The sequence below is a fragment of the Larimichthys crocea genome, chromosome XXIII (assembly GCF_000972845.2).
Source record: "Larimichthys crocea isolate SSNF chromosome XXIII, L_crocea_2.0, whole genome shotgun sequence".
Lineage (NCBI taxonomy): Eukaryota > Metazoa > Chordata > Actinopteri > Sciaenidae > Larimichthys > Larimichthys crocea.
The window spans coordinates 1,353,385-1,380,794 of record NC_040033.1 but is presented as its reverse complement, the minus strand read 5'-3'; the positions used below and the strand labels follow the sequence as shown (position 1 = coordinate 1,380,794).

General features: G+C 41.7%; 1 protein-coding gene across 1 annotated transcript; it reads left to right on the top strand.

The window, feature by feature from the left end:
* cdh10a (cadherin 10, type 2a (T2-cadherin)) lies at window positions 1–27,085 on the top strand. Its single transcript, XM_027274244.1, has 12 exons — window positions 1–195; window positions 5,026–5,369; window positions 11,724–12,018; window positions 14,115–14,234; window positions 17,918–18,085; window positions 18,176–18,357; window positions 19,111–19,364; window positions 20,313–20,449; window positions 20,539–20,660; window positions 21,408–21,516; window positions 22,461–22,712; window positions 25,808–27,085. The coding sequence occupies exons 2-12, from the start codon at window positions 5,157–5,159 to the stop codon at window positions 26,296–26,298; spliced, it is 2,343 nt and encodes a 780-aa protein (XP_027130045.1). The 5' UTR covers window positions 1–195; window positions 5,026–5,156; the 3' UTR covers window positions 26,299–27,085.
* The last annotated feature ends 325 nt before the right edge of the window (window positions 27,086–27,410 follow it).

Below are 27,410 nucleotides of genomic sequence, written 5' to 3'. Positions count from 1 at the left end.
TGCGCACACACACACTCTCTCACTCTCTCACTCACTCACACACACATTCGCACCAGCTGTGCTGTTGTCAGTCTTGGAATGTAAGCACTGCCGTGAGGAGTCAGATCCTCCGCCGCTAAGCACTGCTAAGGAGTAGGCAGAGTCGCCGCGCACTCAGTGACACAGATGGATGCTAAGCTGTGAGAATCAGAAAAGGTAAGGGCTTTTTTTTTTTTGATTCATGTTTTAAGGATATATTTATATTTATTTATTTTTTCTGTGCCTGCCTCCAGACTCTGGGGGGATGATGCTCCTTTGCACTGTGACAAAGCCAGACTGATGCAGCCGTGTGGATGTGACATTATAAAGTGTTCAAACAGCTAATTTGACCAGAACTAGAAAATAATTATCTGTCCTGATTTTTGAATTTGTGTCCAAGCAATGCATGGGAATGATTTGAATGAATGAGTGTGTGTCCGAGCTGTCACATAAGCTGGTTTTTCTTGTAGTATTTACAACTTTAAGCTGATTTTTTTAGCACGTTTGGTCCTTTCAAATGATTTCACAGTCAGACCCATGACACCTGTCACACGCTCATCACTGCATATGTAACTTAGCCCAGGGGGTGATACTAAAGACTAGCATTAACTTTAAAGTATTCCAACTCAGAGCTTGCACCGTGCACCAATGGATGCACTCACACCTCAGGTGCATGTATGGTCTCTATATGCACATATGTGCGATGTATATAAATATATAAATGGATGTCTGTAAGTGAAACTGTGCGTGCACCTGTTCCTGTATCCATGCCAAGCTCTCTCTGCATGTGTGTGTGTGTGTGTGTGTGCATATTTGTCTGTCTGCTGTGAGGCAGTTGGGGCAAATCATACGTGTGAGACGTGCTGTGGGCAGATTTTGATGGAAAGGCACTGTACCATTCATATCTCTAAAAAAAACACACACACAAAAAAAAAAAAAACGCATGGAGGCGTTTTTATCGTGGCGCTCGAGCCAGAGCCGAGTATGTACATGTGCATATCCTCCACAGCACAAACTTAATCCACCCCTCGCTCTTTTTTTCCCCTCATGCTTCATACACACAGACACGGTTTACCAAAAAGTCATATTTCATGGGCGACAGCAGGTGTGTTGCCACGCCGTCGTTGTTTAGTGCAAATTAGCCACTAACGCGCGCCCCCTGAATTTATTGTCAGATATGCAGTGACCTTTCAGTGCTGAGAGGAAAAGATTCTCCCACACAGGCACAGAGGCTCTCATGAACCCTGCTTCAGGATTATGGATTTAGGCATGCATATTTCTGAACTGTATGATGTGCAACATTAGTGTGGAAGGAGGAAACGTGGGTATTTTCTCAACAAAATAATGGAATTAATACGTCGAGTCAAACGTTTATTTTTCTTTGTCGGTGTGTATTTTATTGCGGTTTAGTAATGCTAACCTGGACTTCCATACACACAGCGATGCTGATGTTTGAACAGATTATGAACACCCTCCTAAAAAGACACCCCGCTGTAAGAAATGTTTATTTTTTAATGACAGAGTGGATTTTATGTTACATTTTCACTGTTCGCATCCCCTTTTCAAGAAAGAAGGCCCTCCCTCCCCTTTTTCGGGGAGTAGCTTTTCAACAAGGAAGTGTGCACCGTATCACAAAATTGCTTAGAGGATTTCAAAACATGAGTAAAGCTTGCTGAGGTTTGCCAAAGACTGCAGCCAGCGGAGCTAGACTTTGGGAAGGTCTAGGGCTCCACCAAGTGGAGGTTTGCACGGCTGCTGCATCTTGGTGCATCAACGCCCCTCATGCTAAATTTACACTCTCTGTGCTGGGCCTGTCAATACCTGGCAAGCAATCACTGGAGCTACTCAAACTGCCAATCACATAAAACTAGTTTCTGGCATTTCCAAGTCACATACGTGTGTCGCTCCAAAAAAAAAAAAAAAAAAATAGTGCATTTGCCAGTCATGAATCACGTTGGATGAAGGGTGCAGGCACAAATGATCACGAGGACTAATCATGACGCCGGTTTTATGACCTTGCAACCTCACTTTACCCTCCCTCCATCTTCTGTTCCTCCTCACATTAACGACCTCCCTCTCTGTTTATTTACGGCTCACGTGCGATGCAGTCACTTGTTGATTTCCTAGTACAGTACAACATGAGGCTATAATTAAAACGGTGCTTGAAAGCCAGCAGTTTCGTATTCGGTCGATATTCATGTCGTAGGTAGGAGGCTTTGGATGGTAGACGCTTAATTATGGCGTCCCACCCTTGTGTAGTTCCAGACTGCTGATTTGCATGGAGGTGTGCGTCTCTATGAAAATGTGCAGTAAACCATAAGAAGTGAGTTATTTTATGATTATTTATGATGATTCTGGACTACATGGCTCTGTGTGGAATCGATGCAATGTGTTTAATAATCTCGGTGGCAAAGGTTGCAGCAATGTACAGAACAGATGGTCAATTTAGGTGTTTTTATTCTCCCATGTATAGAGGATTATCAATTCATTATGCATGCAAGACCTCTTGGAAAAAAAAAAGGTTTACCAGCCAGACTCCTGCTGCACATTGCACCTATAATTATTGTCCTACTAAAGTCAGAGAAGCCATAAAAGTGCTTAGTTGCAGAGCTCAGTTTAAGGTTTGCAGGGAAAGCCTGCGTGTTCACTTCCTATCTGCCCTCCCTCGCTCCAGTTGGAATGCATGTGGGTACAAATTTATACAGACCGCTGCGCCAGGCTGGGCTTTTTCTAGGAAGCATATCCTGATGAACAGCTAGTTTATATCTGATCAAAGATTTTCTTATTCAGCAAAACAAGAATGTATAATTTTTTGCAGATTACAGAAGTGGAGCACAGCAGAGCTCCCACCAGAATGTGTCTTCACCAAGATTAACACTTTAAATGCAGACTCTGTCCCTTCACATAAGTTTTTTTTAAATAAATGCCAAGCCATATAAGCTGTCTGCAACTTAATCTAATCATAAACAACTTTCTTTTTTAATAAACCCTGCTATTTAATAGACTGAATAAGTTGGGGATAATTCAGCTTGAGTCTATAGGATCTGGCATGGATTCAACATGCTCACTCATCCTTTAATGGAGTGTTTGGAAGAATTCAGAAAAAGACACACTCGCCTAATGCTTAATAGGCACGCCACATCAAAAATTAATATCCAGAATGCTATTAAAACTCAAGGACAGAGGCTGGAATGATAATTAGAAAATGCAATCACAAGCATCAAGGCTAGATTAATTGCGAAGCGGCGTCTTCAGATTTCCTCGGGAATGCACGTGTCACACTCGTGCCACGTTATGGGCACGGACAAGAAAAATAACATGAAGAGAAATGTAGCACTGATCAGCATTTTACAACACTATCTATATTTTACATCTCCTCCTGTTATAGCGGCACTTTGACAAACTTATCTCTGCTCTGACATCGGAAAAAGACACTTAAAATCCACGTTATCTGCTCCAACTTGTTTCTAGACTCAGCTCCATCGTGATCGAAGATATCTCGCATAGTTTTGAGTTCTGAGTGGGTTTTTTTTTTTTCGAGCCCTGATGGCGAATGTTCACTCAACTCAGGCAACAAAAGTATTCCGAGTGTTATTGGGAAATTATTGCTGATTGAACAGATTCAATTGAGTTAAACTGTCTGCCTGAGCGGGAACGAGCAGAATGGGCGATGCTCGAGATCTTGTTAGCTCTGTTATTTGATTTTTCTATTCAAAAGGATTAACTCCATTTATATTCTCTACTTCACTTTCATCAATGGAACCATAATACTAATTTGTTCATAGTGAATGCCTCCACTGGCATTACAGTCCTTATTTAAGAGCTCTGAACAAAAGCTGAACCACAATGTGCCTCTCCCTGAGGTACACAGTGAATGCTTGTCAGGATAACTCCCGTATTCTAGGCTTTATGCGGGAAACCTAATAAATGGGCTCTATTAGAAAGAGAGGCAAGATTTATTAGGATTAACTTCCAAAAGACCATAAATTATGCATGCATACCCAAATTACCTATCAGGATGAGTCCTGGTGGGGGACATGGCCTTGGTGAAATATCGAATGAAGACTACCAATAACACAAAATGCCTCATCATAGTACAGAGCAGAACGCCTGACGGATACCTGGGGATAATTTTGTAATTCATCACGTGTCTGTATAGATCTTCTTCCCCCCTCTTTGGAGTACATCATAACAGAAATCCATGGAAGTGAACATCAGTAATGCAGGCATAGATTGGATTGGGGTGAACGTTTTAGAGAAGACGCCCATCTTTTAAGGAAGATGGTTTGTCTCTACGTATCCTGCCGCAGGATGGCGTGGGACAGAGAAGTACAAACAGAGATCCAGCTCAGTGATTCAGAGTGATGCTGGTACGCTATCCAAACACACTCACACCGGCAGCGAAGAGCTGTTTGCATATCATCGGTAATGTGACTTAATAATAATTAGTGAAGTGCAGCTCACTCCTTTTACTACGCAAATAAAAGGGGCAGAAGGAGACATGCCAGGGAGCTGGAGCTGCAGTGATTAAACTTTATTTGAATCCCGACATTGACTAAGATGCACTATGATGATTGCAGTCTTTCTGTGATACATTGACTTTGCAGTGGCTCTTTCATTTCTTCCAGCCATCAATCACGTCCCTGGATGTTTGCCTAATGACTCCCATCACATTTGTTTTGCATATTTGTTATTATTGGATTATTTACATTCACAAAGAATATACCCCAAAATAGTTTTTTTTTTCCAAATTGGGGTTGAATGGTTTTTACTTCATCAATTTGTATTTTATTTTTTTTCCCATTCCTGTGCCCGTTTTGCTGATTGCCTAATTAGCTTCTGCCTTGGCGAGGCACAAATTGAAAGAGAGACACGGCATTGAGGAATTAGTTTTCATGCAGCGTTGTCCGCGCGCCGTCTGGGTGGTTCTTCTGCTCTGCTCGGATTTAAATTGTGAAAAATAAGTTGTGAAAGTGCTTCCTGACTAAAGTTTCCTCTTTTTCACAGGGATCCGTGGACGTCGAGGAGAGGAATACAATGTCTGTTCTGATGACACTGCCTTCCAGTGTTCATCCTATCAGAAGCTTATCACCATAATTCAGAAGTCATTCAGGACATTCCCCAGCTGATTGGATACCATGATAGCCAATCAGGTTCTGCTCCTCTTGACGCTCTCTATCCTGTGGCCCAGCACCGCCCTTCCTTTCACACCTGGGAATATTGGGAATCTGTTTAGGATGAGAGAAGAGAGCGATGGGAGAATTCTTCAACGGTCCAAACGCGGATGGATGTGGAATCAATTCTTTCTGCTCGAGGAATACACAGGAAACGACCATCAATATGTCGGCAAGGTAACATGTCCAAACACATTGTCTGCAGACTAATTATAGAAGGTTTAGCTTGTTGAAGTGGTGTTTGATGTAATTGGCTGAAGACGAATGGGCCTGCCAGAAATCTGGCTGTTGCAGGCACAGTTAACTGGAAGTACCAGATACACAGCAAAGAGCACATGGGCTGCTCTCTTTGCCTCCAGTCTTCCACTGTTCTTTTGAATCACATTGTTTTCACACAGTGAAAAACATATTAAAGTACCACTGACTCATTGCTGGGCAGACGCCATCAATGTAATGAGAATACCTCATCATGAAGCCAGAAAACAACAACAATATGTGGCTTTTTTTTCTTTAAACAGTTAATATGAAGTCATTTCTGTCAGACAAGCCTCATAATCACAGCTCGAATCAGGCAATAATATCAAGGATACATGAGTCATGTGCCAACTCGACTGTTGGCAAGCACTATTCAAAAACCAGAGCCATAAAATAAATGGACTTTTCTTAATTCCAGAAATGACCTCATGGATGGAGGAGGCACATGCTCACCGTGGATCATGATGGATGAACAGAAACACTGATACTGTCATTAGAATCCTCCTATATACTTTCACAGTGTGTTTCTTTAAATGTATTTGTAGAAGAAAACACAGATAAGATGCACATTTGAAGTCCTCAGTTACTCAACACAGGCATGCATACACCTCTCAGCTGTTGGAGAAGTGGTTTGACGCCAAATGACACCAAAAAAAAGAGAGAGGGGAGTTTCATGGACAATGCTACTCCTTCCCTACCCGCCCAGATCAGAGAGGTTCTTGTCAGCTCAGCCGTGCAAGCACCATAAAGACAGGTGTGATGGGGAGGTGGGGGGTTGACGCTACAGTTATCAACTCGAGGGAGGGAAATGAGGTGACTGTCGACAGCCAATTTTCTCAGAGAAAAGCTGGCTTTCATCACACACCTCATTCTCCAGAGTAAACAAGTGTCGTGTGCGAGGTGGAGTACGGGGATGTGACAACTTCTTTTTGTAGAAACCTTCATCCTGATGTGGCGAAGAGGAAAAAAAAAGTAAATGGAATACAGGAGAGGAGGAGGAGGAAGAAAACATATCAATCAAGAAGGCCAATGAAATTCACCTCGTTGTGTTACGTGATGAAGCAGCAAAGCGAATGCTAACTATAAAATGGGGCCATCCCTTGATATGTCAGCGACTGGCACCATACGACTTTCTTCTCAACTCTTTTGATGCTTTCTGGCACCAAACTTCTGCGGCATGACAGCATCACATTCACCACTTCCCCACTCTTTCCATGTCCAATATCATTCACTATTAAAGTGTCAGAAAAACATGAGGCTGTAATAAATTACTGAGGGAGGGAATAAGAAATATATATATTTATATAGGGCAGCCACCATCTCCAGCACTCTGCCTTACAGAAAGAAGCCGAGGCGATTCGTATCACTAATTATATCAGTTTAATTTTGGAGAGACTGTGATGGCGACAGAGAACAAGTCAAAGGATGCAGAACGATAAAGAGCAAGTCATATGATGCAGAAAACAAATAGAGCTGCTAGAAATAGATAGTGAGGGGATAAATCTGTAACTTTTTTTGATAATCAATCCATTGTTTCAGGCAGTTTTATCAGAAAACATTCTCTGGAGCCAACTTCTTCCTCTTTTCCTTTGTTATATAAGACAGTAAACTGAGTATCTTATGGTTTTAGGCTATTAGTTTTAATATTAGACCAAACAAAAACAAAAGGAAGATATAAGCACAGTTTTTTTAAACATTTTTTAAAAATATATCCTTTTGTTGGATCATTTAGGTCACAAACTTTCTTTGGTTTCAAAATATTAATCAATGCTGCTTGTCGTTAGTTCATATCTATTATTTTAAGCATCTTTAGGTTTTGGACTGTTGGTCAAAACGAGAAAAACAAAAATAAATATTTTTGTCTCTCATAGGGGATGAAAGAAAATCACATTTGAGAAGCTGAAATCAGAAAACTGTGACATTTGTTCCTTTAAAAAAAAAGAAGCCTTAAAACGATTAATCGATCTGCAGAATAGTTGGCTGTTAGTGTGACTAATCATTGCAGCAGACAGACAGACTAATAGATATAATGAAGGATAAATAACAGGACAAAAAGGGACGGACAGACGGATGCACAGACGAGGAGACAGACAGATTGACAAATAGATTAGAGAGAGTGAGAGCGAAATAGATGGAGACCAAATGCAAAAAGCACTTTGAAGCCCAGCACAAAGCCATCAAAGCCTTGATGGTCTTCCTCATAAAGATCATTTAATGGCCTTTGCAGTGCACTGTGGGAGACCCTGTTTATTTCACATTCAATCAAACCTCTCCAATCAACCCACACACACGCACTGACTGTCACTTGAGGTTGATTCCTTGATTACGGCAATCAGATTCGATGTAAAGAACAGTCACACTGTCGCATGGATCGCTCCTTAAAACTGAAAGGGAAACAGCAGAGCTGCAGTGCACGGCTGCACTGTGTCGTAAACGCACCTTTTCAAGGTGCTCGCCGCTTTGAAGCTCACGCACAGTCGTGCTGACTGATACCTTCACACGACGATAAGGGAACTAACTGCTTTAGTAAAAAAAAAAAGGAAGGTTGTGAGCACTCAGTCAGGAGCGATTGTCAATGCTGAAAAGGAGCACAGTGCATTTTATGGTTGTAAATGTACCATGCAGTGGATGTGCATGCATCAAGCGTTAAAGAAAAAAACTCTCAAATCCCATTTTAACTGACTTTCACGGGGCCATTAATGAGTGTGAGGACTCACTGTGTGCAGCTGTGGTGCCCTACTTCTTAAGCAGGGCTTGTGAAGTGTGTACACTTGCAATGCTGAGCAATACAGCCGCAAACTTTGGATTCTGGAGCGTCTGAGTGGCGTGTTTGAAGTGAACAAAATCCTATTAAATTCATGGGTACATTGTATTGTCTTGTAAAGAAGAAGAAGAAAAAAAATATGCTGCCCTAAATTAGAATATTCAAGGTTGCTCACTTTTGTTGTGCTAATAATATCCTTGAGATTTTGCAAGGCCTCGCCGGATGCATTTTCTGCATGAATTTTGCAGGACTTGTACGAGGTATGAGAAACACAAAGCACACTAGAGATACCATAAGCTGTAACTTTAACCTGCATAATATACATCATAGTACGCTGTTCCTGTAGTAAAGATTCTTTGCCTATGTCTTAAGAGACGGAGGGAGAGAGGGAGGACGAGTAATTATTCTGTATCCGTTCTGCGCTCTATTTTCCTATCTCCTCTTTGCAGCACCGAGCAATGCTTACCAGAGACCTGACAAGAATTGCCAATGATTTTGCTGCTTTACTGACAATTCCTCAGTGTTTGTGCAAGGCGATTTAACTCATCAAGGCTCTCTTCTGTGCTTCTGTTGTAAGGCCTTGAAAAAGGCTGTGTTTGTGCTGCAAGGCCTTGGAAGGAGAGCCACTAAATCCCTGCAAATATAGTGCGGCAGTGCTAACATTTGATTCTGTTAAGGCTGTGTGTGAAAACACTTTGTGCCACACTTTGTCAAGAGTATCAATGGCAGTTTCTTTCGAGCTGTGCTACACGAAAAATATGTTTGCACTACGAGTTAGAAGCAGAATTTACTACACTGGAGCATATACAAACTTACCTCTAGCATATGTCAATAAAAATCTATTTCATCCAGGTTTCTACACTCTATTAAATTTACTCTTGACTGTTTCTATAGGAAATCCCTGCAGAAATCAAACCCCCGTGTTGCTGGCACAGTGCCTCGCCGATTTACAGGAGCGCTATTTATTTTTAGATGACGTGTTATCTCCTAATAACTCAGTACAACACTGCTTACTTCTGCAAAAACTTCCTTATTTGCACCACCACTGAGTAAGAAATCTATAAAGCCATGGGGAGAAGATCTGTTTACCCATGTGATTAGGAAGCTGACATTATGTAGACATCCAATAATTAGCAAAAGTGCACGAGGTAAGGGCTTGCGTGCTCCCGCGTCGACTGAGGGGAAATATGTAAAATACATACCACAAGGTTCTGCAAAGACTGTAAAATTCCTATTATCCTGTAGACAGCTGCCTAGGGTACAGGCTCCTTTGATGGCTCCTTGTTTGTTGTTCTCAGGTTCCTTTTTTTTGCTGGATTAACAACCAAGACTGGAAATATGGTAATAAACGGATGAAAAACTTTCAGAGAATACAATCAAAAGATTTGAAAAAATAAAAATAAAATACAATTCCTGTGGTCTGCAACCGTCTGAAATTGTTTCGGCCTAATTATAAAGCTGGGAGCGTCGAAGTGTGTTTGACTGGGAGCAGATTTGGAATATTAGTAATGATATATGTTGCTCTTATGTCGCCCAGTAGCTCAGCATTGCTCAGCGAGCTGTCCTAATGTTTTCTAGAGCTGATATAGCACCACATAGACGAATGAATTTCAGGCGATAGGTGATTGTGGCACGACCAGATTTTAATTTTTTTTATTGCATGTGCATACGACAGATACGAAGCCCATCTGAATGCAAAAAAAATCATGCAAACACTATCGGGCTCTGTGAAATTAGCCCGTCATTCATAGTCAATAGCAGTAGCTGCCTTCACATCCATAACACGTCATAAATCCTTGGTTCAGTGGTCTACAGCTCAGGAGAGAATTTATATTCACAAACAATGAATAGAGTGTCCCGGAGCACAAATATATGTGAAAATTCAAGCTGAGTGATATTCCTCTTTAATAGACTTTGGGTAATGGAGTTCATCTGCATGGAAATATGTTCAAACGCAACCCCAAACACTTGTGTGCATATTGTTCATTTGAACTTGACAGCATCTTGTTTTCACATGCGTCCGTCTCTTTTATTTTAATATTTGTTTTCAATTCTGCCACCGAGAATAGCACGAGCACTCCGGCGATACATTTCTGATTTCCATTCAGAGTCGTACTGTTGACATCACTCTTCCAACTGCAGGGGAAAAAAAATAATTAGTTTCCTCACAGCATGCAGACATTAATATTAATAAGTTACTGACGTACATTTTGTGTGTCCCTAACTACATGTCATTTAAAATGTGAACCCATGAGATAGTGCTCTAAATATATCTGCTGACAGATCCAGTACAGTAATGAGCTTGAATCAAGTGTCTGTCACAGTGAGCCACCATTACTCCTCCATAACTCTTAGAGCCGCTTCAAGGTGATGGATAGGTCAGAGGTGACTAATTTTAGCAATTGTTGCTGTAGGTCAGATTTTCATCATTTTTCAAAAAAGTGCAATTTGGAAGAAAAATCTAAGACTAATTTGATCTGAACTAATGGAGCGTGTCACACTTGACACCGCGGGTGCCAAGGCATTGTTCTGTTCTGAGATTCAAACATCCCTCGGTGGGTTTTACACCATTATTTCAGCGTTCGCAAGACTGTCACAAAGTTTTTATACATCCAGACTATGGTGTAGATGTACTTGAAGTCCCCTTGGCAATCAGTGCATGCAGAGTATTCATTCCCAAGCAACGTATGTGTTGTTTATTTACTGCAAGTTCAGTACATGAACCCGAGGATGTCAAACACAAAATCACCCAAGATTGATACATTTGGTGAGTTGATACATTTTGGTGCTTGTTTCAAATGTCTGGAGCGGACAAGTCAATTATATTTTCACATCTGATAGGATCCCATGAGAAGATGGCAAAAATAGCTCAACTGGCCAACTAAGAGGCGTGTGAGAAGAGTGGAGAGTTAAAACTTCACAAAGGTTACCTGGTCCTGGCGCCTGTAACAGTTTTTAAAATATATATATATATATAGATAGAAAAATTTAATTTAATAAAAATGAAGAGAGAGAATTGGCAATCAGGGCATAAAGCTAAAATTGGAGATATGTGCAGGAAGCACATCTCTCTCAGTAATGCCTACAGACAAAAGACCCTTGGGAATCATCTTTAATTGGGAGACCCATGGATGGACATTTTTTCATTTTATTTTATTTTATTGTAAAAAATTTCAGCCACAGTCAAGTTTTGCAGACTCTGTGTTGGTAACAAGGGAGGCAAGTATGTGTTATTGTGTGGAGAGGCGCTCAAGGGCAGTGATTAGGACTTGTAAAAATTCAGAATACCAGTTTTTTCCCCTTCTTTCTTTCTTGTTTTTCAGTTGAATGTAACTTTAAACAGCTATGTACTCTTGCCACTGGTAACAAAAATGGCAACAGTGTGTTTTCTTGTCAGCCTGAAGTGTGCATGACAGAAGAGTATGCAACACCCCATAATTAGAACCCCTACAACGTCGCTCCATTTGTACAAGTTTGACTCTATATGTATAAAACATGTCTTTCTTTTTCAGCTGCACTCAAACATGGACAAAGGTGAAGGCAATGTGAAGTACGTTCTGACTGGAGACGGGGCGGGCACCCTGTTCCTGATCGATGAGAAATCTGGGGATATTCACGCCACCAAGAGGCTGGACAGGGAAGAGAAAGCCATGTACACGCTCCATGCAAAGGTGCTGGACAGGAACACCAATGCGGAGCTGGAGCCCGACACTGAATTTAATATTAAAATTCACGACATCAACGACAACGCGCCAAAGTTTGCCAAGGACATCTACTTCGCCAGTGTCCCTGAAATGTCTGAAGTTGGTAAGTTACGGCTGGTTTTATTTTGGGGGCTGAATAAATTCACTAGTTGGTCAATGAACACTGATTTGATTGTGATTTTTCAAGCAAAAATTCCCAACAAAAGATGCAATTACAAGTCACCTAAGACCTTGGATATCTTTGCTGGTATTACCCTTAATTTGTTCATAATTTGGAGGAATCATGCCGTTAATAGCACTTTGCAGGAAACACTTAAGTGTTGTTCATCAGTCAGCTGAACTGGCCTATTGTGACGCAGTGCTCGGCTCTTCAAGTCGTGTTTTTGTGATTATTTGTTTGGTCAGGCTCATTGGGGATTCACAACAAGTACTGCCATTTTTAATAGGGAGTAGAAATATTGAAAGTTTAGATTGTCACAGTCTTTCCAATTAAGGATTTGCTTCAATGCACACCACTTCATTCCATTCAAGTAATATAAATAAACCAATCGGCATGAATATAAACAAAGCTTATGAAAATAATGCATGCAACTTGAAATCAATCCTCAATTAGGCAACCACAAATTAATACACGGGAGCAATCAAGGGGAAATCAAAACCCAATTGTCTATCGGTGACAAATAACAATGGCCTACTTGTAATTCATAATGCAGTGTTCTTAGATTTCTCAGCTGCATGGATACTGGCAAAAGGTGGGTCGGGGTCATCGCTACTCGTCTCCGGACTAATAAACTGCCTTATATGTTCAGGCTGAACACACTGGTTAATCAAGCCAGCCAGCCATGAAAAATCAGCAGCTCCCTTTTATGCTATCAGTGCTGGGACTAAGTGGGACAGATGTTCAAGGGTTCATTAGTATGCACGGAGACAGTCAGACCCAAACAGGACACGGCAGAGGTCTCCTGAATGCCAAGGACAGTATTTGCAATGTGGTGTTATTGAAACGCTCGGGTGGATTATGCAGGACTTAATATGGAAGTGACTCGATGACAGGATATCTGACAGTTAACTGGGCTTTGCCTAAGCTTGAATATGTATATTCATTTTACTATTTTTATTTATTTAGCACATAAGTGGCACATATTCAAGCACATACCACTTGACTGTGGAGCCCTGTGTGTAATGTGTCTATTTGGTCCCTGCGGTCGGGTTTTCACTGGATACTGTTTCATACTGGCAAATCTAGGTTGCTGGGTGTATTCACAGCTGGAAATAAGAAAGCCCGTTTCCATTAGAGCTGTGACTAACGATTGTTTTCATTAGTGATTAATCTGTCTATCATTTTCTGGGTTGATTGATTGGTGGTTTGGTCCAGAAAATTGTGAAATGTTGATCACCGTTTCCCGAGGTGACATCCTCAAAGGTCTTGTTTTGTCTGCAGCCGAAAGATATTCAGATTACTGTCATAGAGGACTAAAGAAACCAGAAAATATTCACATTTGTGAAGCTGAAATCAGAGAATTTGGACTTAACCTTTCAAATTAGTTGCAGATTAATTTATAGTTGACAGCTCATTGAATAATCGACTAATTGGTGCAGCTCTCGTGTCCATGAGGACGGTAACGGTGGATACTTGTCAGTATGTACTTAATGTTGCCACACCATGAAAAATGCATGAGTAATATGACCTTGCTGAGCGAAAGGCAGCACTGGTCGTATAAGTTTGAAAAGTCAAATTGGCGATGCCTCATGTTCTCTGCAAAGACACATCCTTTGCAACTGCCTATGATTACTGATGGAGAGGGGAGTCTTTACTTAATGTCTTGACGACGTGCAAACTTTCAGCCTCACTGATATTCAAGAGATCCATCTACTAAAGAGACCCGAGTTTAATCAAGGCAATAATTTTCACTGAGGTGCCAGAGGAGATCCAGCTACAGTCTGAAAGCCTATCACGCTTGTTTCAACATTGAGCCAGCTGCAGAAACTCCTTTGCTGTTTCTTTAAAAAGGGAAGAAATGAGTACTAATGCTATATTCCTGATTGATTTTACTAAGACAGCTTTGTTGCAACCAACTAATTTGCTTTTATCCAGAGTGCTGTGTTGTTTGAAATTAAAAAATATAGTGAGTCAGTTATTTGATTGCATCTTTACGCAGTAATGTAATCATGTAATAACATGCATGTTCATTTTTGCAGGTACAACTGTTGCCACTGTAACTGCCACCGACGCCGACGATCAAACATATGGGAACAGTGCCAAGCTGGTGTATAGCATTCTGCAGGGACAACCATATTTCTCTGTGGACTCTGAAAACGGTAAGCCAAACCCAGCGGGATTTCTTGGATGCAATATCTGATGTCATGGAAGTCTGTAAACAGAAGCTGGATGAGGGTTTATCTGCTTATCAGGGCGGTGGATTTTTTTTTAAACTCAAGATTTTACTTCACCAAAACCGTAAATTTAATAATGCATCAATAAGATGCCACATCAAGCAGGTTTGGAGACCTGGACTGGGCTCCACCAGCTGTTCGGAAACATTTCTTAAGTTTGTGCAGATCATTCTTATCAACTTTTAAACTAACAATCTATTAAATTGGGTTGCGCCAATCAAACAAGTGATATCTTTGCTTGTAAAGACTTTGGTGGTATGTAAATCGGTTACAGTGACATCTGTGGCGTCCAATCAGAAATCATTGGATAACCTACAACAAAAGTCGACCACAACATTTCAGCAACAGATCCGTCATTACATTTTCAACTGAAGCGATTACAAGAATCAGCTGGTGATTTGCTATTAAAGGTGAGTTATCTTCTTTTCGCACGCTTTGTTAACAGAACCGATTGATGTATTTTATTGTTACGTATATTTCAGAACAGCTGATTGAATTTGAGCAGTGTAAACTAAAAAAAACAGAAAAAGAAAATGTACTGATAAGCCACCTTATGGACATGTTTGTGTCAAATTTGTTACAGCCATAATTAGATTAAATAAGTTGTGAAGGAGTGTATTGATTGGTGCCATTTTGATCTTTTAAATAATAAAACAACTTAAAAAAGTTGCTTCTCCCATTAAATTAGCATTGAAAAAGTACAGTCAGAGTAACAGAGATTGTAGCTACACTCTACCCCAAGTTAATTAATTTCCAGTAGCCTTCCAGATACCATGATGTGTTCTCTAATGTGGCAATAATGATTGTGGTTTCTGATATTTAAGGATGAAAAACTGGAGGACAACGGACATCAGACAATGAAGGCTTGAAGGAGCTTGATAAATGGCGAGAGATAACTGTAGCCATTAATTCCAAAGAAATTTCAGGACGAGAAGCATAAAAAATGACGAAGATAAGAAGTCAACTAAAAGTGATGACTTCGTCTAGATATAACTGGAGATATTCGACCTGCACTTAAAGTTTTAACTTGGTATGCAAAGTCTGGTCATAATGCTCTCAGGGCCATCAGCCAGCCAACTGTCAGACACCAACCACTGTGTCAGACAGCCAGTCTATGAGCCTGTCAGTCAGCCCGAGTGTCTGTAATCCATTCATCCAGTCAGACGAATAGTCAAGACGCCGGGCAAGATAATACTTTTGTAGGTCAGCGGGCTTATATGAGCACTGTTCCTCAGTCAATCAGATGTCCTGTGAAGAGAGAGGAGCCTTAATGGAGGACACCGAGACCCTAGAGTGCAGACTACAGAGGCGGGGCTACATAAAGTCGAGCAAGAGACTCTGAAATGAAACTTGTACACTTAAACTACAGCCTGACAGATATATCTGTATATGTAGGCCATTTGTATTGGTGTCAGCGTATGAGGTGTCATTTTGGACAAAATGGCCCGCCTCCGTGACGTGACTTTTTGAGAGATGATTGCAAAGAAAGTGTTTATTTTAGTATGTCAAGAATACCAGTTGATATATCTGTGTTGAAATATTATACTCCCCAATATCAGCATCATCTGCCAGGCTCCACATTTAACACACTAAGTGCTTCCAAATGAATCAAACATCCGCGCGTATTGCAATTTACTGAAACCGTTCCAACTTTGCATAAATGATTTAAATGATATTTAACATCCAAAATGTATTGCGACATTTTTCTTCACCATAGATTAAACACATGAAACTTTCTTCTCATTCCTCTGTCTGATTTATTACATCTCTACACAAACTTTGTGTTTACGATGATTGAATTGTTGCTCCCTCTGCACCGTCCTTGTTCTCTGTTCTGTCAGTAGCTGAATCCTCAAAGGGAACTTTCTATAACGTGGCCATATTGTAAAAAAAAACAACAACAGATGATTCAGCAGCAACTGCCACCATTGTAATGCCTATTAACATAATGAATGTTTTCGCTAATAAGGGGAGTGATTTATGGTTTTTGCTTTGGTGCAGTATTGTATCAGCATCACTGATGATGATGCAGAAGAGGTGTCATCAGCCAAGAAGCATTCCCAATAGTCTACAACATTGGATGACTGGATGGACTGGGATGGAGCTATCATGTTTCAAGCTGAGCCATGTGATAACACAGTTAGTTATGTGTAAATCATGAACATGAAGAAACCAAAAATGGTATACCACGTATCCAGGCTGGTTACTTCCCACAGCGGCCCAGGCTTGAGTCTACGAGCCTGGGATCTTTGCTGTATGTCATAACCCTCTCTCTCTCTCTCTCTCTCTCTTCTCCTGCCTTTCCTACTGTGCTGTCAAATCAAGTCAAACACCAAATAAATCCATATATGTGTATATAAAATGTTGCGTCTGACGAGGTGTTGCCTGGATCCCGATGGCAGTTGGACATAGTTGCTGACGTGTCTTCATAGTGCAAAAAAGGTTCGCTCTCCTAATGGGACTCCGCCAGTGGCAAAATACCAAATTGTAATCCTCGTTATCGCCTTATGAATCTATAACGAGCATAAAAATCCACATCATCATAAAAATCAAGTGGGTGTAGGCTGTCACATATTACCCGCTGACGGCAAATATGTTGTCCTTTTTGTATTTCGGGTAGTCGCTCACGTTTTTAATACCGTAGCATGCAAACTGGTTACATACAGTGGTTACGACGTATAAATATTTAGTAACATCTAAGCCCTATAGAACTAATCTGTGCGGTGCAACCTGCTTTAATGTCATCAGTAAATTTCAACGTAGTTAACACTAGGATACATCTGAACAGCTGGTAGAAGCAGCTCCTTTACATTTATGACTTTTCTTATTCAAGAACCCAGTTATCCATGAAAGTCTGTGAACTTTTAAACCATTATTCACATTTTTTTCATTTGCAGCATGCCTGAAATTAGATCCAAGTGTTATCTGACATTTGGGGAAGTGTGCTTATTTGCTGTCTTAATGAGACGCAGATGCCACGATCAACGTCAGTTTAATCTCCGGGCGTTCGGTAAAGAGTACATAGCTTTGTGACATTGTCAGCTGGAAGCAGAAGAAAACAGAAAGCTCCGTCTATTTCCAACAACTGCAAACTGTTATTCACACTTGGATGTGTTAATTTAACAGGGAGATAAGAGAAAACGGCAATGTGGTTTGGCAACTAACAGTTGGGGAACCTTGAAGTAATAACAAACTGACCATTGGATGTATAACTAGATGTACAAATATATTTATATTTATGGAATAAGAAAAAGTATCAAACCCAAACCACTACTTCTCCCCAACCACATGCAGAAATAGGGATGTCAGTATTTGTACACCACCCACTATAACTTGCATGCTGCACATTAATGCAACACTTCTGACAAGAAAAAAACATTTCCAGGGAACATAAGCCAGGCAGCAATTACATTTCCCCCCTCAAAACGTAATCGGCAAACCAAATTAGCAGTGTATAAATGCAATTTTCTCGGAAACACAGTTGAGCACAGGGATGAAACTGATCTTAATCTTATCTCACTTTCAGTAAGACAGCAAATCAATTCCCTGAAGCAAAGTTTTCCTTTGAATTGGGAAAAGTGGTGGAAAGAATGTTGTTTTTATTTCAGGTACCATCAAGACAGCCCTGCCTGGCATGGACCGAGAAGTCAAGGAGAACTACCAGGTCGTGATCCAGGCTAAAGACATGGCCGGGCAGATGGGCGGACTTTCGGGGACGACGACGGTCAGCATCACCCTGTCCGATGTGAACGACAGTCCACCACGCTTTGCTAACCGTAAGAAGCCTTTTCTCCCTGCTGTAAAACACTCCTGACATGAGCACTGACACTCAAACGAGTCTGTAATGAATTCACTGTCCTGTATAGATTCCTTTCGCGTGACCGCTCTGGAGTCAACAGAAATCCAAGGCGCCATCGGCCGCATTAAGGCTGATGATCCAGATGTCGGGCGTAACGCCGAGATGGAGTACAGCATAGTCGGTGGTCATGACATATTCAACATCATCACTGACCAAACCACACAGGAGGGAGTCATCATAATCAAAAAGGTGACTCATTGTCTGGACCTAATTGACCTTTCCTTGATGTACTTGAATGATTCATGCCGCGCGGTCTGCAACCGGCCATTATTAGCAGTAACTAATTGATAATGGCTGTGCAATCAGACAAAACACTTCTTGTCCTGGGTGAAATGTGTCCAAGATGCTGCTTCAAGAAACCAAGTATTAACCCTGGAATATACATGTATTATATCTGCATGGAAGGTATGACAAAATGTGCATGATTGAACCTGCTGTCATGATTTCCATCAACGGTAGTTTATTCCTTTAACCTTTGCAGGTTTCTCTTGACTCATCAAGCTTTAGTGTACATCTTAATTTGAATAGGAAGGGTCTTTTTTTTAATCTCATCTAAATATGTGCATTTATTTTCAACAGTAAGAAGTCAAAGGAAGATAGAATGGTGCAATTTCAGCTTAGAAACTGCCCCCTGATAACATTTATTCTTGTAAGAAAGACACATGCCAGTTTCTTGAGCTGGAATGCAGAATCAGATACCCTAAGCCTGTGAAATGAATATAATAAAGCAGTCTTTTGCTAGAAACTCTTTTTAGTTTTCCCCCAGGATCCCCCCAGATCAGTATTCCTCGCTTGGATTTGTAACTTAGAATTTAGAGTATGAATAAGATAAAGGGAGACAAATGAAATTCAATGCATTGCCTATCAAAATCTTGGAGGCGGACTGTTTTTTTTTTTATGGAAAAGTCTACAGCTTGACTTCTGATGCTCTTTCATCTCCAGGCACTGGATTACGAAAGTAAAAGGGACTATGAGTTCAGAGTGGAGGTGAAAAACACCTACTTAGACGCAAGGTTCATCCACGGTTTGCAATTCAAAGACTACGCCACAGTCAAGGTGACAGTAGAGGATGTGGACGAGTCCCCCGTTTTCACCAGGAACCCTTACATCATCGAGGTGCACGAGGACACGGCCGCTGGCAGCTTCGTCGGCGTGGTGTCGGCCAGGGACCCCGATGCCGACAACAAGCCAGTCAAGTATGCTCCAAGACACAGCGAGAAGTGTTTTCATCCTCAAACAGAGCCAGACTGTTGGAGCCAAACGCTAGATCCCGTCATTACCATCCCACAGCAAATCTGTCCTCTTTAAGTAAACTTTAAAATGAATCAATGAGCCTGTTAAGTGAAGATTTCCTCTAAAACCCAGTGGGCGTCGATGCTTTATTGTGGTAATTTAACGTCGTTTCAAAACTCATTGTTTCAGCTTTAATTATTCTCGTATAAAATCAATAAGAAAACAAGCAACACACGGTAGAAATACAGAGTGTCCTCTTATCAGTTTGTTTAGCACGAGGGTGGAAATGTGCCCACTTGGCTAAATCTAATCCATCAGCATAGCCATGTGTCAGTGTGGAGGGAGAGAGGGAGGGAGAGGAAAGCATATTATTCATGGTTCCCTCTTGGTCATTCCCCAGTGGAAGATGGCGGCAGCCCTGTGAAGTGAATACAGACACACTGTTTATTTCCCAGAATTATGTAAGCCCTCTGTGGCACCGCACAAAGTCAAAGTGAAAGAGCCTAATTTGCTGTATCGATTCGCACAGCTTAGTGCCGCCATTCCACACATATGGCGCCTGCCCGTCGCTGACACAGAGATATGCCACTCTCGAGGCGCGTGCCACACGGCGTATTGTGTTGCATATTCAAATTTCAGCGGAATATGAAAGTTGACTATGACAAATGAGCAGGCGCGAGGAAAGACGCATCATCTCGTGACAGTGGAGAGCGTGGAATATGTTCTCCGTTGGAAAACGAGTGATGTGGTGTGTAAAACACATTTTCATGAAGTAGGGGAGTACTTTAGTGTGGAGAGCAGGGAAAGATCAGAAGTGCAGTTCATTTTCTGAGCAATATCACAGGATATACATACATATATGTTCACCGTTTTTAAAGGTATGAACAATAATATATTTGTTATTCTTCCAGGTACTCCATTGATCGGCATACAGATCTCGAGAGGCTGTTCAACATCGATTCTGTGAACGGCACCATCACAACGCTGAAAGCCCTCGACAGAGAGATGTCCAAATGGCACAACATCTCTGTGGTTGCCACCGAAATAAGTAAATTGTGTCTCTATTTTTCATGGTGAAATTTATGTTTTGATGATTTCTTTTATTTATAGTCTTTGAAAAATGTCTATTTGTTCCAGATAACCCACGTCAGACGACTCGAGTGCCCGTGTTCATCAAGGTGTTGGACGTCAACGACAACGCTCCGGAGTTCGCCATGTCCTACGACACGTTCGTCTGCGAGAACGTCAAAGCGGGACAGGTGCTTTAAAATTCATGAGTTTATACGTGAGACGTTGAAGGAAAGGTGTGTTTGGGTTACTTCTAATGTTGCTGAACAATGAAACATTGACTGCTCACAATGCAATGACTGCAAAACGAAGTTAAGCATAAACAAAGAGCAGGCGGGGTGAGAGAGCTTATTCTTGGTAACTCTCAGTCAAAGTCACATGACAGTCCAGAGGGGATTTGTCACAATGGCATTTTTTTTTAAAGGAGGAAATTGATATCCGTGTGCCGGAGGTGCACGCTCACCAGAATATACATGAACTAATGTACACATTCCCTTTAATTAAACCAACCTGAAGGCAGGTAACACGCGGGCGTTCGGACAACCTTTCCCTCACGTTAGGTAACATTTTTCATTGCGATTGGGCAAAGAGCCAAACACAAGTTGGCAGTGAACAACAGGGACAGTTTAGCCGAGAGGGGAAGTCATCTACCAGTCACCTTCTGGCATTTACATGGGGAGTGTCACAGGGACTAACAGATCTGAGCTGGGGGACAGTCACTCATGTGTGTTTGCGCTTTTTAGTTTCGCGACACAGCAAATCCACGACTCATCTAAACACTCCTCACTAATTGCAGATTAGTCTAGTGTGTGTCTGATTGGCTTCAGTTTGAGCTTCCAAGGTAACACACTGATATATTTTGAATGTAATCAAACAGTACAGAAAACGGCTTTGCCTGCGTATCAGTCTGATCCCGTGCTCTGTTTCTTTCTTTGCAGCTGATTCAGACGATAAGTGCTGTTGACACAGACGAGCCCCTCGTCGGACACAAGTTTGTCTTCAGCATAAGTGCCACCAACCCGAACTTCACAATCGTCGACAGGGAAGGTAAGATTCACATTTTAAACGGAGAACCAAGCAAATTTAAATGCTTCTTTATGTACGTCGAAATAACTCTCGGCTGACAGAGAGATGAGGTTTGATACAGTGAAATTCTTGAGGGCCATTACTTTGAATATGATGGAGAAAAAAAACTTTCTCATGCCTCCTTGAAAAGCTTTAAACATCTCAGGTCAGGTTTTCCTCGCCACTGTCGCCAATGGCTTGTTCATTGTGGGAATTGTTAAGTCCAAAGCGTACGGTTTAGGCCTGTATCATGAGAATAATTTCTGATTAAGTTCTCCTAAAGTATCCTGCATTGTGTTACAGTTTTTCGTCACACAATTAAAAAAAATACATCTATTATCTCTCCCAGACAGAGGAATACAGCGGTAGCTCAGCAAACTTGCTGCAAGATGTTGAACAACTTCAAAAAAGCCAGATCTGTTTCCTTCCTTTTCTGTGCTGTATAACTGCTCCAGTATGCCTCGTACTAGTTTCCAGAATTGATTCTGAGTAAATATTCAGCAACTTCTGGGACGTACTGTATTTGCAGTATACAAAAAATGAAGACAGCACAGAAACAGCAGACGGGAAATTCAACTTTAACTTTGGACTTTAATGAGCTTTGCAAGGAAACCGCGGCCGTGCGGAACCAGCATGTAGACTGCTATATGATTACTAATTAAGCTGTGTTTGAATTTTTGTTTTTGAAGAATGTGGTTTTTTCAGCAAATAATACAGGCTGTTAATAATATGCTCGGTGTTTGTTTTAATTACTATTTAGACATCTTAAATTACCCGAGATGCCAGTAATTCTGAATGACCCTGCACAGTTAATAGGAGCTGTCTGTCACGGGAAACAAAGGGAAGGAGTTCTCTCCTCCAAGATTATAAAGCTAAGTGAAACACGTCCTCGCTGACAGGCTTCGCACATTCGTATCTTTCCACAGATAACACTGCCAACATCCTGACACGAAGGGGAGGTTTCAGCCGCCGTGAAATGAGCATGTACTTCCTGCCTGTCGTGATCTCGGACAACGACTACCCCATCCAGAGCAGCACCAGCACGCTGATCGTTCGCGTGTGCGCCTGCGACAGCCGTGGAAACATGCAGACGTGTAACCCCGAGGTCCTGCCCTTCTCAGATGGTCTCACAACTGGAGCTCTGGTGGCCATACTGCTATGTGTCATCATTCTCCTCAGTAAGTCCCCCCCCCATCGGCCCCTTGTGTATCGGTATATGTATGTGCATGTGTGCGAGCATGTATATCTGAACCCGCTTGTCTTTCTTGTTGGGCTCTGCCTGTGAGTGCAGCTTACAGTAAGAAATGAGTTCTTCTATCAAGACGAGTCAGTCGTCCATAATCAAACTGGTTCAATGGCGTTCATTGCCGTTGTTAACCCTTCCATTTCCATTTCCACAGTGGGTCCATGATTTCAGTCCTCTCGCTGTATCAGCTTGACCTAACTCGCCAACACTGTGAATTGAGGACCGACCAAGCCAGAGTTTGGCTAAGGAGTTTTAATAAGGAAAAGAGGTGCACTGATATTTACTCGACAGTTTGGGTTTATTTATTGCACTAGATGTAATGAAGTGGGGTTGTTTTGTCTCTGGCTGACTCTGCGGCAGACCGAGTGAGAGCGGAGAGGTTCTGTTCTGTGAACGCTGATGGGATCCGAGTCTAACCACGCCCAGTTCAAACCCAATGTCAACAAAGTTCACAAAGACAGATCCCTAAATCCTGTTAGATACAATTATGTACATAAGCCCCTAAAGCTACATGACCCTGGCAAAGCATGGTGACCAGTTGGGTGCAGTACGATGTCTATCATTACAAACCAGACCTGTGATTAGCTGTGTTACATTCACATTCATTCATCAGTGCCTTCGAAAAGGAACAATAAAATGACACATACTGATTGAACACTGCTTGATTAAGGTCATAAAAAAATCACTGTCATTGTTCAGAATGATATATACTATATATATATAATAAAACATATGGAGTACGACTGCACGATCTCGGTAGAAGACAGGATGCAAACCTTAGACGACCGTCCACCGTGATGTCTTCTCCAGGCGCTATAAACACGTCATGCCGCGGCGCCACCATGGCTTCTGATTTGATTAGATTGTTTTTATGAGGATAAAACTGGGCTGTTCTTCCACAGAGTCCCTTAAACATAAAAACATCACTTCAATATACAAACAGAAGCAAATAATATTTGGACCAGTAGGACGCTTCAAATCCCCGTGCACTGCGCGGAACATTAAAAACAACTAAATGCAACAATTAAAATCCTGCATCCAGCAGAAAACCACCTTCATTAACAAGACTTTCTATTTCTTCACATACATTAACTAAAAATATACACTTTGCCTTAACAAATATAATAATGTACAGTTTTAATTGGCACTGTCAGAGATTTATAGATGTTTTCTCTCTGAGGGAGGGCAGTCATTCTTCGCACGACCACAAGATGTCACTTGTCAAGAGACCAAGAAAATAATCACAGACGGCATTTTAACAAATGCTTGTCGGTACGTCACCCCAGCAACACCACGGACGCTGCAGTAATCCTTAAAACAACCTGTCCAAGGTAACATGGCCTGCTGTAAAGTGCTACAGGAGCTTTTCTAACTTGTCAGCGATCATTACTGTTACATTCGGTTAAAAAACCGACAACGACAAAATAACACCAATCGCGGTTCTGATCTCCATTCATTACCAAATAAACCCACTTAAAGCGGCTGCTGTGGCTCTAAAGTAGAGTGGGTCAGCCACCAATCAGAAGATCGGTGGTTCGATCCCCTCCAGTCCGCATGTCGAAGTGTCCTTGGGCGAGATACCGAACCCCAAATTGCTCCTGAAGGCTGTGCCATCGGTGTGTGAATGTGTAGCACGGTCCATTTACCATTTAAAGTAGTTTGCATGTTACTTTGTGACATCCTGAAGCACCACTTCAGCAATCGTCGTGATTTAATGCTGTATGGTAACAGGGCACAATGCCGATCATTTTACCAAGACAAAAAGCAGAAATCCGGAGTGCTTACGGTCAAGGGCATATCAATAAGTAATGCGTTTCAGCTATCATTGAACTTCACCTTGCTTGGCCAAGCGTGGCGAGGAGCTCGACATTGTGAATGTGGAACGGAGAGCGGCGTGATTAAAAAGATTCAACAAAACTGTCCTCATGAATGTGCAGAACACATAGCATGTGTTGAATTTGAATCCCTTCCTCCTCTCGCAGGCTCTTATTTTGGAGTTCAGCGTGCCACTTGATCCGCACCCTGCACTAAACTCGTGCTACAAGCAAATTAGTACTGACCAGCTTTTCTTCCATCTGCTCGTCTTAAACTCCAGTTTTTTAAACGCTCTGTGTCTGGCGGTGGGCAGATCTTCTCTCACATATCGAGTGAACTGAAGGTTAAACTCCATGCTCTCTTCTTGAGCTAAATATCATGACATCTGCTCATTATCTGACGCTTTTCGCGCTTGAACCCCCCTGACAGACTGTCTCATTCACCTCTGCTTGACTCCGACAGGCAGGCGCTGAGCTGGAACAGCTCGCCCTATCTGGTCCTTCCTCATTGCGGCCCGTCTTAAAAAAACATGGCACTGGTCAGTCACAAATGTCCGTAAAGAACCGTATAAACAGCCACCTCCACCCCCTTCCGGCCCACGTTGAAGGCATTGTAATTAACACCCAGGTGGGAGGCAAGTAGACAACTACAGTACCTGCTGATAGGACAAAAAGGGGAAGGGAAGGAGAAGGAGAGGAGGCACAGGTGAAAGCAGGATTGCATCCTACATGAAAGATTGCTTCCTATTTTGTCTGAAGAATTATGGCTTTATTTAAAAAACTTGCTACCGCACAGTGCCACTCTCTGGAAACATGCACACTCTGCAATCTCTGATTGTCTTTTACCGCTGGAAGAGAATGAAGAGGGGATGAGAGATGAGGCTGTGCGCTGGAGAGGAGGAGGAGGAGGAGGAGAAGAAGGGGAAAAAAATGATTCTCCAACTGCTGTGCGTTTCATACAGTGAATGTGCCGTTCAAGGGGAAAAGAAAAGAAAAAGCTTTTTCACTGAATCTTTAATAATAGGAGGTGAATGCCTGCGGCAGTGTTGGGGATTTATCACTGGTAGCAAATGTGTCTCCCCTCTGTGCTTTTGCTCCCCTGTGCTCTTTAATGCATGACACATGTTAGGAGGCACACATCTTATGCTGAGCTTTCTCTCTCTGCATTTCACACTGTTTCTTTTCTTTCTTTTTTTTGTGTGTGTGTCTGTAGTGATCGTGGTGCTGTTTGCTGCCCTGAGGAGACAGAGGAAGAAGGAGCCTCTGATCATCTCCAAAGAGGATGTCAGAGACAACGTTGTCAGCTACAACGATGAAGGGGGCGGAGAGGAGGACACCCAGGCCTTTGATATCGGCACTCTGCGCAACCCAGAGGTGATGGATGCTAACAAGCTGCGCAGGGACATCATACCCGAAATGCTGTTTCCCTTTCGGAGGACATCACCTATAAAGGATAACACGGATGTCAGAGACTTCATTAACGGGCGGCTTCAGGAGAATGATTCGGATCCCACAGCGCCGCCCTATGACTCTCTGGCCACGTATGCTTACGAGGGCAGTGGGTCGCTGGCGGAGTCCCTCAGCTCGCTGGAGTCCGCCGCCACCGAGGGGGACCATGACTACGATTACCTCAGCAACTGGGGACCACAATTCAAAAAGTTGGCAGAGATGTACATAGGGAAAAGCCCTGACAGAGAGACCTAGACACAGCCACGACAGTCTCTCTCTTTAATTTTTCCCAAGCCAGTTTTCTTTCTGTATGTTTAACTAGCTACCTAGCCAGACAGTTACCTGTCTAGTTAGTTACCTAGCCAGCTAGTCGACTGTCTGTCTATCTATCTATCAAGCTATCTATCTGTTCGTCCGTCTAGTTTGCTGGCCAGCTTGCTAGTTAACTAGTAGTCTATTTGATTCTCGTGCACATGCGTGCACGGAAATTCCTGCAGTCCAATCCGCGGACGCTCAAAGACTTGAACTTGAAGTTTTCTCGTTAATGGAGATACAGTATAATTCTCAAAAGTTTTACTGTTTTTGGTCATAATCAGTAAAGATGCCTTTGAATTTTAGGATTTTTGTGAACAATGGTGTGGACAATGTGTTTTGTAATTGACCTGAGAGATAGTAGTATTGTATACTATCAATGTTTAATGGCACTGGACCGGGTTTTTGGGGTGTGGGTATAGGGAAGGAGTCAAGTGGTTTTTCCAGCCACCTCCATTAAATACTGTAAATGTACAAAGTGTTTTTAAATAATGGACATCCTATATACTATTTGCTAGCTCTGTTTGACAAGCAATGTTCGTGTGAGTGGTTGGTGGTTTATTTGTCAAACTGTGAATTCATTTCATCATATAGGTGTAATATGTAATGGAAAAAGTGTATGTTGTAGGAAAACTGTCATACACTGAATTCATGCTGTTTGAATGCTGAGTCATATTGTTTTATATTTATATTTTTATACTTATTTTCTTAATAAAAAGGATGTAAAAAAAACGAAGCAGCCATATTTCCAGTCCATTGCGTTTCTCTAATGTTACAGATTTAGTAAGGCACTACGCTTTGAAGGTACGGAAGTGCATTGCTGCGGTTCAGTATTACGTATTCACGTAATTACGTGAAAAGTTTCCTGTTATAACGTGATATTTATCATGTTATAACGAAATTATCACGTTATTTCGTGATATGAAATTATGTTATTTCATGATGTTGTATTTTTACGTTATAACGTGAAACTATCACGTTATTTCGTGGTATGAAATTGTCACGTTATTTCGTGATATGGTGATAATTTCACGTTATAACGTGAAAACATCAAG

Coding starts and splice junctions, on each gene's coding strand:
- cdh10a (XM_027274244.1), top strand. CDS start 5,157: ATGATAGCCAATCAGGTTCTGCTCCTCTTGACGCTCTCTATCCTGTGG. Junction 20,450..20,538: donor TGTGGTTGCCACCGAAATAA/GTAAATTGTGTC, acceptor TATTTGTTCCAG/ATAACCCACGTCAGACGACT. Junction 20,661..21,407: donor AGAACGTCAAAGCGGGACAG/GTGCTTTAAAAT, acceptor CTTTCTTTGCAG/CTGATTCAGACGATAAGTGC.